Here is a 21,224-nt window from a genome sequence, read left to right on the forward strand (position 1 = left end):
TAATAACTAACTAATACTACAACTAAACCCTTAAACGAAATAAAATTTAACATTAATACCTGATCAAAAACTAAAACTACATTTAAAACTTAAACAAAAGTAACAAATACTACAGCCAAACCCTTAAGAAATCAAAATCTAAAATTAATACCTAATCAAAAACTAAAGCTAATTTTAAAACGTAAATAAATGTAATTAATACTAAAACTAAAACCCTTAAACTAAATGAAATCTGCAAGTAATACTTGTCAAAACAAACTAAACTAAAGCTAATTTTAAAACTTTCACTAATACTACAACTAAACCCTTAAACTAAATAAAATTTTACATTAATACCTAATCAAAAACTAAAACTAAATTTAAAAATGCAATAAAAATGACTAATACTAGTATTAAATATACAATACTTAATCAAAAACTAAAACTAATTTTAAAATAAAAAAGAACTAATACTAAATAAAACTAAATCAAATATAAAATGAATAAACTAAATGTAAAACTTAAACAAAAAATGATAAATCTAACTTAATCCAAAACTGAAACTAAATTTAAAACTTAAGCAAAAATGACGAATCTAAACCCTTAAACTAAATGAAATCTAACATTAATACTTAACCAAAAACTAAAACTAAATTTAAAACTTAAAGTTTTACTTTAAGTTTTAAACTTTATACTAAAACTAACTTTATACTAAAACTAAACCCTTTAACTAAGCTTACGCTAAACTAACACTTAGTCTAAAAATAATTATAAAACTAAAATGCTACCTACAACTAAAGCTAAAACTAGATATAAAACTAAATATAAACCTCAAATTAACCTTAAGCATAAGTTAATACTGATACTAATCCAAAAATAAAGTTAAAGCTAAAGCTAAAACTAGAATAAATGCAAAACAAAAACAATAGCTAAAAGAATGTGGTTGTTTATTTCTGCGAAATTCCGATTTTCCAAGTAGGGAGTTCAACTTCGAGTGGAGTCACCAAGTAGCTAGTTGGAAATTCAGAGTTTTCCAGTGAAATGTAAAGCAGCATTAGGGCTGCAGCAGCACATGTACCTGCCTGAGGGCTGTACTGGCAGTACTGTAGCATTGCTGCTCTAGAGACCTATAGAGAAGCTGACCTTTCTATTTCTGCTCAGTTCCTTGCTCTCTCATTCATAACCCTCGGTCTGTGCCAGCCTCTGTCTTTCCCAGCGCCAGCTCAGCACTAAAACAACCCCTATAGCCGGATAATGCAGGTTAGGTTTCTCTCTCTCCCTCTGCGTGTGTCTGTTTTGGTGGATCAGATTCACACTGGTGCCGTCAGTAGACACAGCCATTAGCTAATACATGCATCTCAGAATTGATCTTAAATCAATATATGTACAGTAACATTGTGTCATTTTACTTGAGAAGGCATCCTGTGTAAAAGTACATTGCATCAACCTGCCTCATTTTTTTCTGTTAAAGGGATAGTTCATCTAAAAATTAAAATTCTGTCATTAATTACTCACTCTCATGGTGTTCCAAACCCGTAAGTCCTTCGTTCATCTTCAGAACACAAATTAAGGTATTTTTGATGAAATCCAAGAGCTTTCTGACCCTGCATAGACAGCAGTGCAACTGACGTTCAAGGCCCAGAAAGGTAGTAAGTACATCATTAAAATAGTCTTAAAATATCTTAATTTGTGTAGAATTATGGGTTTGGAATGACATGAGAGTAAGTAATTAATGACAGAATTCATTTTTGGGTGGACTATCCCTTTAATATTGCATTTTCATGACCTCATCTCCCCTTACTTACTTCACTTACTAAGTTTTATTTTCTTTCTTTGTCATTGATTCTGACTGTTTGACAGCATTTGATATTGTATGACCACAAGCACACCAACTATTTTTTCCACTTTATAAAGAAAAGTTTATTAGTAAAGATATTAAAACCACTTTTAAAACTTTTATGGAATGTTTATGGTACCCAAACTGGGACGCAGTCTCAAAATGATTAAGATATGACCTTTTCCATAATGACTGATGCATTGCAGAGTCTCTCTAGACCAGCTTCGGGTTAAATACTTCACTCGCGGTCGCATTAGCTGTTCCCTGTGTAAGATTAGAAACTCTGCTTGAAATGCTGCTCCCAGAGTCTGTTGCTAATCGCACTCGACCTCTTCTCTTTTCCATTCCACTACACCCCCTTATCCCCCTCGATCTATGCTTCCCTCTGGTTTTTAATACCCTCCGATATCCTCAATTCCATAATTGACTCTTCAAACGTTTGGCTGTGGCTAAGCAACGTTAGTAATTAATTGAATTGCAGCGTGGAGGCTGGCACGCCGGCCTGCATTAGCACGGTGACTCAGGCTGGCACTTAGGGGTGCAGGAAAAGAATTGAGGTGAAAATGAAGCAGAAGATGTGAGAATGACTACTTTCTTGTGAAACAGAAGTGATAGCCAGAGTGCTGTGTCTTGTCAGACGTTTTGGCAGCTTCTCTGCATTCAATGCAAATGCTTGGTGACAATTTTATTGAAAAACGCCAGCCTGTTATCTTGACTTACAGGGAATTATGATCTCACCGCTACAAGGATAAAGATATCGCTCAACTGACAAAGTCCCAATGAAAGGTGGTGCATGGCATATCAAAGTAAGAATGTTGTGACTCTAAAGCAAGCATCTCAACAGACTCTGGTTTCAGTTCATTAAAACCAGTTTGGAGCAAGCACAAACATCCTGGCTCCGACAAAACTTTAGGAATTTGATGCACGAGTCATTGGGTGGGCATCTGTTAAATAATTGGCTTTTTTATAAGCAAGTACAACTTTCCAAAATGGTTGACAGTTGAGGAACACAATCTGTTCTTTGAAGTGCCTAGAAGACACAGTGTGCGAACTCACTCTGGTGTTGTTCCTCTCGGCCTTCAGCTCTGAAATCTCCTCCTCCTTCTCCAGCAGCTGTTCCCTGCAGGCGTTCAACTCTTTCGTCAGGGCGGCAAACTCCTGCAACACACCAAACAGACATTTTAACGTCACATGCACTGACTAAAGAAATGAGGGTTTGCTAAAGGACAATGCATCCTTGTCAAGCACACCTGAAACATCTGGAAACTTCTAGGCAAGTGTGAGATTAGAGTAGGTTGGAGATAAACTCTGCAGGACATTGACCCTCCCATAGCAGGAGCAGGATCAGACATGAGTTGAGGAGCACCAAGAAAGCTGCTGCTCATGGTTAAACTTTTACTACGGGTAGCCAACCCTGCTTCTTAAGGGCTACCATCACAAAGAGTTTAGCTCCAACTCTAATCAAACACACCTGAACCAGCTAATCAAAGCATTTGGAATTACATGAAAATAACAAGAAGCTGTCTTGCTGTCGTGTTCAAACTGAAGTTTGCAGGACGGTAGTCATCCAGGAGGTAGGGGCGCCATTATTTTCGGTGACATGGTTGCACTCAGTGAGCTACTAGCACTACCTGTTGCTATTTTTACTGCAGCACAACTCAAAATACACAACCTGGAAAAGGAAATACTGTTATGATGACTACAGCTACTGAAAGACCTTACAGGTGGTGATGAATATAAGCGTAGGCCTAAACCAAAAGCTGTTTCATCGATTTTTTTCCCACAAGGAGTCTAAATGCTGCCGGATATCAAACAAAATGTATGCTAAAAAACTTCATCAGTGGCTGCAGCATCATGACAAGCATTGGCAAGTTTATATCTTGCCTGGATGACATCTAACATTTCTTGTTTTTGCCATTCATAAGCTATTTGAGTAGCTATGGTCTACTAAAAGCCTCAAAGGCATCAGGGCTAAAGCCAAGAGAACAAAGATGCAGGTCCACAGGCATCTTTCCATTCTTTTCTCATCTTCCTATCGCTAGGAAAGCAGTAAAAACTTACATCGCTTCTCTTGTTCCCCTTTGACGGAAAATTACAACCAAAAGTTGCACAATGTGGCATCGTCTCAGTATTTTATTTTACTGTGTTGTGGTAATAATAGAAACAGGTAGCGCCAGTAGCTCACCGAGTGCAGCCATTTCACATCATCGAAAAAATGGTTCCCCCCCATAGTCCAAAATATGTATAAAACGTAAATCTTTTATAGGTTTAATAGGATATTTCAGTATATTAAGCCACACAAGTCTTGATAGCTGGGTTCCCTTTATTTTTTTATGACCCAGAAATTTCCAGCAAATGCCACGAGGGAAATGACAACAATGTGGAATTTTTCACATCTGGGAAAGCAAAATCCCACATGAGTGAAAGGTACAGATTCAATGTACTTGTGGTAATCTGAATTCGGGGCCACTAAGAGGATTTCAGGAATGGTGGAAACGGGGACGGGAATTGAATAGGGCCTGTATATGGAGTATGACGTAAGTGGTGATGCAATTGTTTTTACATGGTACATTTAGGTGCCCCAATAAGCAAATGTGAAGAACAATACAGATTGAAGTCACCCTGCAACCCTATAACCTCAACTACAACTTTGGTAACAGTTTAAAAAAAAAAAGCACAATGAATCAACCCAGGGACAGGCAAAAGTAAAAAAAAAAAAAGGAACATGAATCATCCCAAAGCACACCTGAGTAAAAATTATACCATTATGAACTGTTTAGGTTTGAATAAAATATGAAATTAAGTGACAACCAATTTTATAGCAACAGTACCCCCAACCTTCCTTCTCTCAGCTATTACTATTTGTAGCAATAGTAAAAAAATACATTGTATGGGTCAAAATTATCGATTTTTTTAATGCCAAAAATCATTAGGATATTAAGTAATTATTATTATAATTAAGATATTTGGTAATTTTCCTACCATAAACATATCAAAACTTAATTTTTGATTAGTAATATGCATTGCTGAGAACTTCATTTGGACAACTTTAAAGGTGATTTTCTTAATATTTAGATTTTTTGCCACCCTTAGATTTCAGATTTTCAAATAGTATATCTTGGTCATATCCTAACAAACCATACATCGATGGGAAGCTTATTTATTCATCTTTCAGATGATGTACATATCTCATCGCAATGGATACGATGGAGGGGGTGCAGCCAGAATATAAAGGGAACTTTACAACTATATGACGGTTGATTGATGGCAAGGATCAGAGGTCTTATTTAAATTGCCAAGAGTTGAAATCTCTACAGCGGACACCTCGATTGATAAACATGAACTTGGTGGACGATGACAAGCCCACCATACAGGAGAGATTGGGATCATGCAAAGGTAGATGTCTAGGACAATAACTCACTGGGGTATTGATCTAAGCTTGTCCTCTGCAATACTCCTCTGAATATAGAAGGATAATTCAACAGGACTCAATCCAGCTGGCCATCAAAGACCCCAGTAGAAGTCTTGTGGTAGCTGGCAAGGTTAACTCATGGTATGAGATGTACTATATGTACCTTAACTCAATGCTGTGATGGCATTGATTAACATGGTGTTACTGTAAGACAGACAAGAACATACTGTACAGTATATGTGTGTGAGCAAAGTTGTATCCAGGCTTTATGTAGCTGTTCAAAGGGGATTTGCTTGAGGCAATCTTCAAAGTACAAATACAACAAGATCTCAGAGTTTTCATCTTGGGAAGCTTTAAGATTCATCACTGTGAACATACACGCACCAGCGCACACATAGAAAAACACTGTCTAACAGCGAACCCAGCTCTACATGGGCTGGAATTACGATCAGTTATGATCAAAACTCCCCTCTCTAGCAGCTCTGCCTCTGAAACAAACCTCCCTGAAGTGTTTTGTGGAGTCAAAGGTCAGCGTTCCAAGATCAAACCAAATCACTGTGTGGGGATCCTATACGCTGCCCTTAGGTGGTAAATGTGGGGTGGGTAAAGCATTGGCTCAACATCTGACAGTCTCATTAGTGTGTGAAGGTCCCTCCAGTGAGAAAAAGGTGAGCACAAACATTTTCATCCCACATCTCACAGAGCTTAATAATTGAGAATCTACCATATTACTGGTGCTGTATAAAATCAAGACTAAATACAAGCTTTTCTCACTTCATAAATCATTTTAAATCCTTGGGTAACTCAATCCAGGATTATCTAGGGGTATATGTTTCACACTGGTTGCATTTTACTCTCTATACCAATACCAAGTTGTTTACCAGGGTCAATTCCATGCCAAGGTTTAAAGGGAATAACAGGTATTAAGACTTCTATGACTTAATATAACGTAAATTATGTCTCTTACTGAAATATGTGGCATTATTTAAAAAATACACTTTGTTTTTACATATTTTTGGCTATGGAGGGGCTCCATTATTTTGAAAATGAGCTACTGTCACTGCCTGTTGCTATTTTTACCACAACACAACTTAGAATACACAACTCGGGAAATAAAATACTGATAGAATGCCACATTGTGCGGCTTTGGGTTGTAATTTTCAGTTAAAGGGCAAGTTTTCACTGCTTTTCTAGCGATAAGAAGAGGAGAAAAGAATGGGAAGATATCTGTGGAAGAATAAAACTTCTTAAAGACCCGCATCGAAGGGAACCCCAGGTATTAAAGGAGAAGTTTACTTCCAGAACAACAAATTACAGATAATGTACTCACCCCATTGTCAACAAAGATGTTCATGTCTTTCTTTCTTTAGTTGTTTTTTGACGAAAACATTTTAGGATTTTTCTTCATGTACTGGACTTCAATGGTGCCCTGAGTTTGAACTTTCAAAAAGAAGTTTAAATGCGGCTTCAAATGATCCTGAATGAGGTTGTAAACGGCCCCAGCCGAGGAAGAAGGTTCCTATCTAGGGAAACAATTGGTTATTTTTCAAATAAAATGACAATACTTAACCTCAAACACTCGTCTTGTCTTGCTCTGTCTGTTTTTTTCCAGTTCAAGACAGTTAAGGTATGTCAAAAAACTTCTATTTTATTTTCTCCATTAACTTCAAAAATCAAAATCGTCCTACGTCGCTACAGAAGCACCAACCCATTGTTGGGGTTGAGGGAAAAAATAATATGGACAAAGACTGTCTTGAATCAGGAAAAAAACTGTTCAGGCAGAGCAAGACAAGACGAGCATTTGAGGTTAAAAAGTATAAAAGTATAATTAAAAAAAACGTTTTGATAAACAAGACCCTTCTTCCTGGGCTGGGACTGTTTATAACCGCATTTGGGATCGTTTGAAGCCACATTTAAACTGCATTTTAGAACTTCAAACTTGGGGCACTATAGAAGTCCACTACATGGAGAAAAATCCTGAAATGTTTTCCTCAAAAAACATAATTTCTTTACAACTTAAAAGAAAGACGTAAACATCTTGGATGATACATAGTAAGCACATTATCTATAATTATTTTGTTCTGGAAGTGAACTTCTCCTTTAAGACTTATATGACTTTATATAATGTAAATGATGTCTCTTACTGAAATATGTAGTAGAAAACCCATTAAAGATTTTCTTTATTTAAAAAATACATAGTTTTATACATTTTTAGACTATGGGAGTGCCATTATTTCAATGACGTGAAATAGCTGCACTCGATGAGCTACTAGCTGAGTTGCTATTTTACCGCAACACAACTCAGAAAATAAAATACTACTTAGAGCTTACAGGTGGCAATGGATATAAGCGTAGATTTAAACCAAAAGCCGTACCATTGATTTTCCCCTCAAGGATTCTAAAGGCCAATGATATAGAGTGAAATCCTTGTGTGACATGCTAAATACACAACCCAAGCTTTTTAAAATTGTCTAATTGTTTGATGGTTTTAGCGGTCACAGCTGGTTATGACAAAAACCCATGTTAACATGCAGCATATGAACTTTTGCACCATGCCTTGGTTTGTCATGACAGATGACTTGCTTGGTTAATGAGGAGAGTGAAATGTCATAATTAATCTCCACAGAGTGTTATGAGAAGCAGCCAGGAAGGACTCAACCAGCCTGAGGTCTTTGACTCCAGAATCCCTCATGAAATGCAACTACATATCTCACCATAGTTATCCCATACACGCACACTGCACCAGGGCCCAGAGGGCCGCTGCTGGCAGATGCCCATAATGGGCATGTTGACGACACTGCTGTCTAGCAGAAGTCACTCGGTTCAGTTTGGCACACACGTCACTGTGGATGAGTTAGCAAAGCGCTAATTAAAAAGTGTTGATTAGAGACGTGGTGGTGCAGAGGTGTTAGTCTAAGGGGAGAGACAGGCATAATTACAACATGTTCTACACCGCTTTAAACAACGGCAAGAGAAAAAAATGGATAGACTTGTTAAAATTTTCAAGTAAGGTGTCAAAGTGAATTTTTACCCAGTTTTTTAAGAGGTATGTTAAAAATGTTTCTTAAAACAAAGTATAACTCAAACTACAAAAATACATGAATATCTTGTTTATCAATTTAATATAAAGCAAAGCTATAAATGGTAACTTCCCACCTCCTGAGGTGTTACCATGGCAAACTAGTACATGCTAAGCTTTATATAGGCTTTGTTTAACAGGTGAGCACCTGACGGAGACACAAAAAATGTTTCACCATTTACCAACCTTCATTTTCAACCTATCATTTTGTACCCAATCCCATATAACTTTCTTTCATGAACACAAAAGAGAATTTCTGAACAATATTTGGCTGCTCATTTCAATACAACAAATGCATATGGTAATCAGGGCCTGTCAAAGCTTTAAAAAAACAATCGGCACTACCAACCTTTCCACAGATAAACAAACAGTGTTCCAACCAATCAGCGTCAGGGGTTTGGTGTTGTGGACTTTCCTACTGGTGCAGGGATGTGAGGGAGGCGGAGCGAAAGTTTTTTTGGCATATCTCGGACCCTAGGCTGACCAGAGAGACGCGTTTTTTTCACAGACAATTTATGGGGCAGGCAGCGAGCGGATCGTGATGAAAGGTCAGCTGAAATTGACACTTTATGTTTCAGGCTAGAAATCGCTGATACAACCTTTAAATTCTGCAATTTGTCTTAATGTCTATCCAGTGAACAACTGAGCATTGTTTTCGTGTGTGATGCACGCATGTTTGCTTGCGTGGATCGGTGATTATGAATCCAGCATTAAGATCTGTTCATCAAATAATGTTAATCTATTAACCAGCATTTATGAACGATGAGCAATGCATTTGTTACAGTATATTTTAATCTTTGATAACGGTAGGTAATAAAAATACAACGGATCATGTTAGCTCTGGTCCAGTAAAAAATATCAACCGATAGAACTTTGGATTTCAATTAGTTCATGTGTTAGTAAATTATAGTTTAAATTAACTTTTAACTAAGATTAATAAATGTTTTGGAAGTATTTTTCATTGTTTATTCATGTTAACTAATGTTAACAAATATCTTTTACCATTAACTTAAGTTCTAAGATTAGTTAGATCAGTTCAGTTAATTTTAAAAGTGTGGTCTAAGAAGAAAAAAAAAAAGTTTACGACCTACACTACCAGTTGTATTTGAACAGCAAAGAAAGTATGAAGCAAACTCAAATGAAGCTAAGAAGCTGAACAGGGCTGTAGAAGTGTACATATGCATATACCTCATTGTCATGTTCTAGACTTGTTATATTTATCTTTAAATTAAAACAGAAATTTACCCCCTTAATATTGTGGCTGTTTTTTTCTCTGTGGTATCGAAAATAGTATTGAATATCGATATTTTTCAAGGTATCGTATCGAAGTTAGAAATTCCAGTATTGTGACAACACTACTGTGGACAAGTAAAACTTTCTAAAGACCAGTGTCTTTGTTCTCTCCACTTTAGCCCTGATGTCTTTGAGGCTTTGAGTAGACCACAGCTATTGAAAGAGCTTATAAATGGCAAAGACAAGAAACGTTAGATGCCATCCCGGCAGGATGTAAACATGCTGCTGCTTGTCATGACGTCGCATCCACTGAAGGAGTTTCTCAGCGTGGATTTTACTCGATATCGAGGGACGTTTGCACTCCATGTGGGGAAAAATCTATGTTATGACATTTGGTTTAAGCCTACGTTTATATCCATCGCCACCTGTAAGATCTTTCAGTAGCTGTGGTCATCATATCAGTATTTTATTTTCCGGGTTGTGTTGCGGTCAAAATAGCAACCGGTAGCACAAAGTAGCTCACTGAGTGCAACCATTTCACGTCATCAAAACAATAGCTCCCCTCATAATGTAAGTCTTTCATTCTTTCTTTTCATTTGCTCTGTTCCTCACACAAAACCATCATATGGTTTGAGAAATACTGAAAGTCACATGGACTACATATATTTTGCTATTTGCTATTTAATCTTTATTGGAGCTTGACAGTCCCTGTACATTGAAAGTTGTCTTGTATGGAAAAGAGCAGCGTGAACATTCAAAGTCAAATTTTTCTCCTTTTGTGCTTCCCAGAAGAAAGAAAGTGGGATTGGAATAACATGGCAGTGAACAATTACTCTAACTCCCATTCATATCATCTAAAAAGGCACCAAAACCATGTAAGTTGGCAATCTCACCAGTGAGAAGTGTAAAGTCTGAATGACAAAGACCACCCCATTTGAAAGGCAGATGCAAGAACTGCATCAAGGAACCAGACCAAACCTGGTCTTCCCCTAGGAAATAGCATGTTTGAAGTGTCTGGGTTTGACAAAGCCTACAAAGAAATTTCTCGAAGACTCCCAACCAGTCAGTGTGAAAGCCTTAGCACATGTCATTTATTCTATTTGGATTGACTCAAAACACTTTTTCAGTTGGATAAGACGCGCTCCTGGGAGCGATGGGCTGTTTAAAAAGCGGAATGGATGAAAGACCGAGTAGGGTATGCACCTTAAAATCACCTTCAAATGCACCTGCGGCTCTTGAGAAACACTCATGTAAAGTGGCATGATGGAGCATTCCCATAGTGCAGCACAACAACTAATGAAATAAAATGAAACGGCAGAGAACTGGGAGCGATGCTTTATCATAAACAAATCAAAAAAGTCTACTACTAAGGCAGACAGGAATTTTAACAGCTGCACGGATGATATACAACCACACACCCATTAAATTCTAGACTGAGGATGTTCTGCGTTTGATGAATCTTTAATGGAGGCTGTAAAGCTTTATTTACAGAATGTCCCATGGGGCACACACAAGCTCAGAGATGCATCATATGGCGTATGGAGTTCCTGTCTTTGTCTGTGTTGCACGCAAGGCTTTAGAAACTACTTCTTTAGTTGTACAGTAACAGTAAAATTTTCACATTTATGATGAATGTGGTAGCTCCATTATTGTCTATGCAGGGTCAGAAAGCCCTCGGATTTCATCAAAAATATCTTAATTTGTGTTGTGAATATAAACAAAGGTCTTACAGGTTTGGAATGACATGAGGGTGAGTAATAAATGACAGAATTTTCATTTTTAAACTATGCCTTTAACACTGAAATGAATCTGTTAAAAAACACATTCACTTTACAGTCTGCAATGGCAACAAGCTGCTTTATATTGCATTGCTTTTGGAGGGTGTCAGTCTTGACTGGCTCCAGGTCAGTAAAGCATCTAACCAAAGCTAACCGATGGCATTAGAACGAGAAGGAGAAAAGGCCTATGTGACCATCAGCACTCAGCACATCTCATTTCCCTCCTTTAAATATTAAAGAAGGTCATATATGAATCTACCAGCATCTCTTCCAGAAGCAACCTTTTTCTGAAGCGTGTTTACAGAAACAGGTCAGCATGTATATGGGGATACACTAATGGATATTTGTAACAGCTCTTGGGTCCCGTACTTTTTTTTTTGGATAATCTCCAGAAAAAAAGTGAAAATTTAGGTTATGGTTGATGGGCATAATAGAAAAAATTTGATATATTTTCAATGGCTCTGTTGGCATTATAATAAAATTATACAACATCACTGAATAGTGCTCTCCAGTCACTTTTTATTTGGTTTTATAGTCTTTCACATACTTTCACAACTCACAAGAGATATTTTAGTAGAATATCTTTATCTGTTTTAATAGTAAAGAAATAATCACAAAACATTTCAGAGAGAATATAAAAAACTGTTTGTATTTCAATCTGAATACTAACAATAAAAAAGTACCAAATTTTAAAAATGTATATTTTTATTTTGAAAAAAAAAGTATTATAATTATGAATTTTATAATTGTTTCATTGATTTTTAAACTATGTAATAAAAAACATAGATTAGCACATTTTAGCACAGTATGAGAATGCAATAGCATATAAATGTATATAAAAAGTCAAAGAAGTCAAAGAATCAGAACTCAAAGAATAAATTGAAAAAGCAGAAATGAGAAGTCGTCATAGAAGCAGAAGCTGAAAAAGTCGAATGAGCTTAAGTCGAAGAAGCTGAAAAATCAGAAGTCAAAAAAAGTTGAAGAAGCAGAAATGAGAAGAGGTCGAAGAAGCAGAAGTCAAAAAAGTCAAAGACGACAAAGAAAAAGTCAAAGAAGCAGAAGTTGAAGTCAAAGAAAAAGTTAAGAAAGCAGAACTGTAAAGTAGTAGAAGCAGAAGTCAAAGAAAAAGTTGAAGAAGCAGACCTTGAAGAAAACGTCAAAGTTGAAGAACCAAAAGTCGAAGAAAACATCAAAGTCAAAGAATCAAAAGTCGAAGAAAAAGTCAAAGAAGCAGAAGTTGAAAAAGTCAAAGAAGCAGAAGTCGAAGAAAAAGTCAAAGAAGCCAAAGTCGAAAAAGTCGATGAAGTCAAAGAAAAAGTTAAGAAAGCAGAACTGTAAAGTCATAGAAGCAGAAGTCAAAGAAAAAGTTGAAGAAGCAAAAGTCGAAGAAAACATTGAAGTCAAAGAATCAGAAGTCGAAGAAAAAGTCAAAGAAGCAGAAGTTGAAAAAGTCAAAGCAGAAGTCGAAGAAAAAGTAAAAGAAGCCAAAGTCGAAAAAGTCGATGAAGTCAAAGAAAAAGTTAAGAAAGCAGAACTGTAAAGTCATAGAAGCAGAAGTCAAAGAAAAAGTTGAAGAAGCAAAAGTCGAAGAAAACATTGAAGTCAAAGAATCAGAAGTCGAAGAAAAAGTCAAAGTTGAAGAATCAGAAGTTGAAGAAAAAGTCTAAGAAGCAGAAGTCGAAAAAGTAGAAGTAGAAGACGAAGAAAAGATCAAAGAAAAAGTCTAAGCAGAAGTCGAAAAAGTAGAAGTAGAAGACAAAGAAAAGATCAAAGAAAAAGTCTAAGAAGCAGAAGTCAAAAAAGTAGAAGTAGAAGATGGAGAAAAGGTCAAAGAAGCAGAAGTTGAAGAAAAAGTCAAAGCAGAAGTCGAAAAACTAGAAGAAGCAGAAGTTGAAGAAAAAGTCAAAAAATCAGAAGTTGGAAAAAAAGTCGAGGAAGCAGAAATGGGAAGAGGTCGAAGTAATAGAAGTTGAAAAAGCTAAAGAAGAAGAAGTTGAAGAAAAAGTCAGAGAAGCAGAAATGTGAAGTCATAGAAGCAGAAGTCGAAGAAAAAGTTGAGAAAGCTGAACTCGAAGAAAAAGTCTACGTTGAAGAAGCAGAAGTCGAAGAAAAAGTTGAAGAACCCACTCAAAGAAGCAGAGGAGCACTGTTTTATACATTTTTAATTCTATACTTTTTAAAACTGTAATATAAAAATATATAAAAATTGATTTTTATTTTACTTTTATCAGTATATCAACCTATAGGGTACAGGGTGAGAATGCAATAGCCTTATAAATGTATACAAACAATTTTTCTCCATTGAAAAAAAGCAGTTGGCACCAATTCGAGTTTCCAATTAAAGCACTCTGAGAATAATGAGCTCGAAGTAGCTGTTAATTAATGACAATGGTGTTAGAAACTATATATATTCTTCTAAAGGGATGATCTGCATTCAACAGTTTACAATTTAATTAAACAAGCACGATGCTATGAGAGGAAAAGTCAACTTTGAATTAACACTAATCGTTTATTTTAATTGCCTGAAAAATCTAATGCTTGATTCCTCACAATCCAAGGCAATTTGCAACACGGCCCTCAGCGGACTCGGTCCCCCGACAGCACTCATCCTGTATAAAGCATCTCTCTCGCAGCATGAGGACAGCAGTTTAAGGCTAAACCTGTATAAATCCATCAGTAGCTCAAAGCCATGTCACAGACCCACTCCAGGCTGGTGTGTCCGTATGAACCCAGGGTCTGGGACCACTGGGCTTGATTTACTCTGACCTTTGGGTGCAGACCTGAGAGCGGTCGACACTTCGATGTAGAGGCGTCCATAAATCCGCAGAGGGGGTAATTACAGCCAAGGGATTTAACGCTTCTCGTGGACGCTGGCGGCTAATTCTGTCCTCCTCGTGACAGTCGTTAGAAAGAACAGAGGACAGTGTGACAGCGCAAAGCTGCTATTCTGGTTGATCCACAGTTAAAACAAAATCAAGAATAAGTACAGCGCTGAGGGAAAGCTATTAACATCTTCTGATGCAATACTTAGCAAGCTCCACTATTAATATTACAAACCCCTTAACCCTAAATATTAAACTTCAGCACATAATGATTCCCCTATCGTTTGCGATATGGACATAAATGATCACAAATGTGCTACTACTGTATAATGGTTTTCATCCACTAGATGAGAAAACGGATGAAAATATTCCATTCCAGCAAGGAACGTCTTGTGTTTTTAATAATATTTTGCACTGTAGCCACTGGAACTTCAAAACATTTAGATATGGTCTTATAGCCCTTTCCTGACTTGTGAGCAGCCACAATGCACTGCTGCAGGTCCTCAGTGAGCTCCTTTGTCTAATGCCTCGTTTCCACTGAGTGGTACGGTACAGTACGGTACAGTACGGTACAGTACGGTACGGGTCGGGTCGGAAAACCATGAATTGGCTAGCGTTTCCACTGCCGACAGTACCCTTACTTGATAGGCGTGGTGTATGACGGAAAGTAGCTTGACGTCATTCTCGCGCAAAGAAGAAAGCTAAGACCGCAAACATCAATGGAGGACATTCGCGAGTTATGTTTCGCGGTGGCATTGTTTTGCAAGGTGTTGTGTGTGTTTTAAAAATGGCGCCTCTTGTGTTGCGTTGTCGTTCTGTAGCACGCGCAAGTGACGATTCTCTGTCAACCAATCAACGCTCTGCAGTGAGTCTAGCTCCACCCTTTAGTACCGTTCCACTGTGCTAGGTACCACAACGGAAGGGTACCCAAAAAGTGGTACGGTACAGTTCTGCATTTTGGTACCATTCACAACTTTTGATAGTGGAAACGCAAATAAATGCGTACCGTTCCGTTCCGTACCGTACCGTACCATACCGCTCAGTGGAAACGAGGCATTAGCCATGACTGTCCACAAACCAACAGCAGAAAGCTTCTGTTTTTCAACTGTTGAGTTGATTAAAACATCTTTTCCCAATGAATCAGGGTAATCAGGATGCTTTAGAACAGCTTGGACTATCTGGAATGGTATAGAACTTTGGAATTTTCCCATAGACTGTGACAGTTTGCAAAGGGTATGAATAATTTTGGACATGCCACTTTTTGTTCAAATGTAAATAAAAGCTGAGAAAGATTTTTTTTTTTTTTTTTCCACAATGATGCCTCTTGTACATCGTCTTATTATCTTTTGGGAGAAGCCTGTGTCATTTCCGGTCCAAATAATAAGAATAAGAATAAAAGTAACTTTAAGTCAGAATTTGCCAGGGGTATGAATAATTTTGGGCTTGATTGTACACCTTAGCATTGGATCAGTGGGTTTTACCACTAGAAGGTGTAAAAATCAAGTCTTTGCATCTAGGACAAAAGAAAAAAAATGAAAGCAGCAGGTTGCGTGGAACTTAAAACGTTTTTTGTTTTGTACTGCCTTTCAGGAAAAAACCCCAGCATGCTCTCTGAGCAACCCACGGTGACAACACAGCTTGCTAACTTCACTTTAATAGCAGGAGACAGAAGCGTGACAAGGACAGAGCAATGATAGTGAGAGGAGGGAAAAATTAGGCCCATCTCAGGCCTTTCCGATGCAAAACAAAGGTCAGTTATTTGTTTTTGACCTTTATATTCCCCCTTTGCAACATGTGGCATGTTCTGTTTTAATGGGGGATAAAAAAATCAAGAAATCTCTGACTTATTCATAAACATATGCTGCATTTGTTATTCATAAAAAGCCATTCTCAGCATTGCAGGGCAGTAGAGCTGAGGGCGAATGAGAACACGGCCCCACCCTCGTGTAATGAGTGTCACACATTCTCAATTTAAAACCAATCTAGTGGAGCAGTCAGGCAGCAGAACACACATGCACACACACACACACACACACACACACACACATTCTGCAAATGTCAGCCCATGCATCACCCATTAACCAGCTGTGAATACCAGCAATGAACAAGACGAATGGAGTCTGAAGTTGCTGACTTTTAAGGAGAACCCATCAGATCAAGCTTCTCCTACAGAACCTTTAAGGCTCCTTTTTCCCTTTGAAATGTTTCAATATTTTGAACACAACAGTATTTTGTGTCAGAAACTGTGTTTTCTAAGCTCTTTTCTAGATTGACAATGCTTTCTATAGTGATGGGTAAATTTGAAACTTACAGTATATATATATGCAATAATGGTGCGAGGTGGTGTTCTAAAATGAGTTTGGGGTTTATTTCCTACTTGCGATTCATTTCAGAAAAATGTGTGATTAATTAGTTTTTTTAATCAATTGACAGCACAACTTTTAACTTTTTTTTTTTTTTTTTTTGATCATCAGTCATCAAAGCTCTGCAAATATTGGTCACAGAACCTGAGATTTACAGACGCCAATTACTCACTAAAAACTTTGGCCATTTTAAGTCTTCTTTTGATGTAAAAAATGGTTATATCAAAGTGTACAACAGTGTTTTAGTGCCACGTTAAAAAAAAATCTAAAATCTTGAGTTTAAAATCTTAATATTTTGAGAATAAAGTCGAAATATTTCAAGAATAAAGTTGAAATTTCGAAAATCAAGTTAAAATGTTTCGAGAAAAATCGTAGAAATTAAAATTATAATATTTTGATTTCTTAGATTGCATTCATTAGGGCTATTTGTAGTGCGCCAGCCACCCAATAATAGCAATTAGCTTTGTGCTTTTGGTACTTTTGATATTAAACAAAGTCTCAGAAGTCTCAAAGATTTCAGAATATGTCAGTTTTATAGCGAAATACAAACAATGTGTCTTGCAATGATGTGTTTTTTTTAATGTGCTCTTTAATGTGACGGGACAGATCGCTGTATTCATATAAATCAATCGTCTTTTCGATTACAATAAGACTTTCATTTAACTAAATTATACTGTTTTCTTGTAAAAATTCCTCCACCTACTCAGCAAAAACGTCTGTGGCATCCAATCTTTCATTCCTACAATAATGCCACAATAAAGATTTATTTTCATTTATTCTCATAATTTTGACTATTCTCAAAACATTTTGACTTTATTTTCAAAATTTTGACTTTATTGTTAAAACATTTAGACTTTGTTGAAATATTTTGACTTTATTCTCGTAATTTCAACTTTATTCCCAAAATGTTATGACTTTAATATCAATTTAGACACTTTTTAATGTTATATTATCCAATATTTTGAAGAGACACTGCTTCCCCTTGCCTCCTCAGAGGAAACAACCCTAATATGCATATATAGATCATTGGAATAAACTGCATTTTAAAATATTAAAACAGAAAACAGTTATTTCTATTGTAAAATAGTGGTAGTAATATTTGCAATCAAATAAATGAAGCCTTGGTAAGTGCGGAATACATAGAGCATTCCAATCAACAGCTTAGAAGGTTCCATTTAGAATGCTCCCTTAGAAGCCAGCTGCTTATGTAGGTAGTAGACAACAAGGCAGCTTACTACGTTTTGAAACAAAGCTTATGAACCTCCTGACATATGTATCTGCTATAAAAGTCAGCCTGCCTTTGAAAGTGGACAAAACCGGAAAAAAATAACTGTCAGATCAGATAACCACAGCGAACGTCTCTGTATAAGGCCGATAAAACAAAAGGCCGAACAGCAGTGTAAGTACCCATAAATCACCTCAACAAGCAGGCGCAGAAAGCCGTCGTGATTGGTTTAAGAATCCTCACTTGTGAAGAGCTCAGTTCACACCTAGTGAGAAATCCTTCCGGGGATCATTTAAAGAGGAGCTAATCAAAGACGAGGCATGATAGGCGGCGTAATTTAGTTGATAAAGCAGGCACAGGCTGATATACGTGCTTAACTCCTCTCTTCCTGCACTACTGCACCATGTTGAGCAGATATAAAGCGGAGTAGTTCATCTTTGAAGCACAAATTAAGATATTTTTGATGAATTTCGAGAGCTTTCTGACCCTGCATAGACAGCAATACAAGCGACACATTCAAGGCCCAGAAAGGGCATTGATAAAATAGTTCATGTGACATTAGTGGTTTAAACCGTAATGTTATGAGGCGACAAGAATACATTCTGTGTGCAAACAAAACTAAAATAACAACTTTATTCAACAATTTCTTCACTGTGATGTCAGTCTTCAATGACTGTTCACGAGAGTGAAACTGAAATAACTCTGATATAAAACATAAATATTAGAAGAAAAACTTGATATGTGAGTTGTTGTTTTTTTGGCAAAAAATCTGGTGTAGGATTTACTTTGAAGCAATTTATAAAGAAAATAAAAAAAAATAAAAAATAAAATAAAATAAGAAAATAATAACATAAATAACAGATTTTAATTATTTTCAAAATAAATAAATCAATAAAACTCCAAATAAATAATTTAAATATAAAAATAAAGCTAAACATTTGTAACAATATCATGAAATATTAACTTTTTTTGAGTCACACCACATGACATTTCACAGCCTGAACTAGCTTTGCATTGTCATAAAAATACCAAATCATGTAATATTTTTATTCATTTTAGTTTCATTTATAGTGTTGAAACGTTTAAATTTAATCACTGTAAAAATGTCAAGTGGTGTAAGCAGTAAGTGAAAATTGACATTTTAATTATTTAAAAAATATATAATAATAATTAAAAACAAAAAACAAAGCTAAATATTTGAAACAAATATCATGAAATATTCTTTTTTTTTGAGTCACACCACATGACATTTCACAGACTGAACTAGCCTTGCATTGTCATAAAAATACCAAATCGTGTAATATTCTTATTCATTTTAGTTTCATTTATAGTGTTGAAACGTTTAAATTTAATCACTGTAAAAATGTCAAGTGGTGTAAGCAGTAAGTGAAAATTAACATTTTAATTATTTAAAAAATATATAATAATAATTAAAAACAAAAAACAAAGCTAAATATTTGAAACAAATATCATGAAATATCCTTTTTTTGAGTCACACCACATGACATTTCACAGACTGAACTAGTCTTGCATTGTCATAAAAATACCAAATCATGTAATATTCATATTCATGCTGGTTTCATTTATAGTGTTAAAAGATATTTATACCATTTTGATCAATCGTTTAAATCACTGTAAAAATGTCAAGTGGTGTAACCAGTAAGTAAAAAATTATCATATTTTCCTTATTTTCAAAATAAAAAATAAAAATAAATAATAAAAAAATAAAAATAAAGCTAAATATTTGCAATAAATATCATGAAATATTAATTTAATAAAACCCCACATGACATTTCACAGCCAGAATTAGCCTTGCATTGTCATAAAATACCAAATCATATTCATGCTGGTTTCATTAATAGTGTTAAAAGATATTTATACCATTTTGATCAAACATTTAAATTAAATCACTGTAAAAATGTCAAGTGGTGTAACCAGTATGAAAAAAATAACATATTTTTATTATTTTTAATAAATAAATAAATACATTTTTAACAAATATTACGATTTTGATTTAATCAATCATTTTTGAAGCAATTTTCACTCAAATATTGCTAGTAAATTTAACAAATAATTACAAAGAAACAACACACTGAATTAAACACTGAATTTTACTTAAACTCTATTTTATTGTAAAACATACTCCAATAATCTTTATTTACTTCAATATTTTTACTAACTTCAATACTTTAACTTCTAAAAATGGAAATAAAATAGGCTGGAGTACTATAAATAGTACTATAAATATATAAAACATATATAAAATTGATATATTAAAATGAAAATAAAATAAAAACCAATTAAAAAATGTAAATAGCTTTAATAGTATACTATTACAATAGTATATGAATAGTACAAAAATTAACACTGAACACAACAAAGAAAAAATAAACTCTTCTCATTAAGCTATTGTAACATTTCTTGCTCTTTTTCATCCAAGGAACAAAAGAACAAGGATCAAAACAGCAACTTTCCAGTTACCAGCCCTCAATTTTATCCATTAAACTACACCTTTTTAGGACAGAACCTACAACCTCTGGTTACCTAACTGACAAGCCACGTCATCTTGCATATTCATAATTCTAATAATATTTATATTATATTTATCAGAATTAATCTATTCTGTCAACTGACTTACTTTAAAAAAGACAGTCCACTAAACTTTTTTTTTTTTTTTGTGAAGAGGCAATTCTCTCTTTTAGATGAGAGGAGCAGTGGGTGCAGCGATGGCCATTTGCACCGGGATGACCTTTGCCCTCACTTTATTCTGTCTCTCAGTCAGTCTCTACGGGCACCCGTCTATAAAATCAGCCCATTTTATTGGGTTCTTGATGCCAGACCACACCGATGCCTTTTCTTATTACACTCTACTTTAGAACAAAGGACTCAATTGAAAAATGAGACTGCAGAGAAAGTGTTTCGAAAAAAGAAAGAACTTCTCATACCATTGCGCAGATGGGTCTCACACTGAGCTAAGTTGAAAAACGCTGCCCAATTAATTTTACTCAGTTGCACACCAGGAAGCCAAAGATGGCGTTACCTTGCAAAGAAACAATTTGGAACATAAAATTATTGTTGACAAATTACTGAACCATTAATATTATCATCCCTCAACAGATTCCACAGCTGTAGTACAGACCTGCCGATTAACACACCTTTCATACAAAACATGCACTGCATTACCATCTGTTTAGAGCGCTCTACAAAGTTAAGCATGAAATTTGAAAAACTGTCCCGACCCTGCATAAACCACGTTTAATGTATCTTCATACAAGATGCTGGTTAACATTCATTTATACCATCATGATGCTAGGGTGGTTTTAGTTGTGCCCACAAGCCTTGCTATGCATACTAAGTGTCTATGATAACAAAAAGAAAAAAGTTTAAAACGTGCAAAGTTCTTAAAATTTTCTCTCTGTATTCATTCTAGTTTTATATAGTGTCCTTTTGATCAATTGTTTACATTTAATCACTGTAAAAATGTCAAGTGGTGTAA

The 21,224-nt window shown here is 35.6% G+C and overlaps 1 protein-coding gene across 2 annotated transcripts in view; it reads right to left on the minus strand.

Moving 5' to 3' along the window:
• Positions 1–21,224, minus strand: part of ppfia2 (PTPRF interacting protein alpha 2) — a 264,592-nt gene that overhangs the window by 71,499 nt on the left and 171,869 nt on the right. For both annotated transcript variants that reach the window (XM_073838874.1, XM_073838872.1), the window contains exon 3: positions 2,873–2,974. In XM_073838874.1, the coding sequence (XP_073694975.1) occupies positions 2,873–2,974 (102 nt within the window). The remainder of the gene's footprint in view (positions 1–2,872; positions 2,975–21,224) is intronic.

The sequence above is a fragment of the Garra rufa genome, chromosome 4, assembly GCF_049309525.1.
Source record: "Garra rufa chromosome 4, GarRuf1.0, whole genome shotgun sequence".
Classification (NCBI taxonomy): domain Eukaryota; kingdom Metazoa; phylum Chordata; class Actinopteri; order Cypriniformes; family Cyprinidae; genus Garra; species Garra rufa.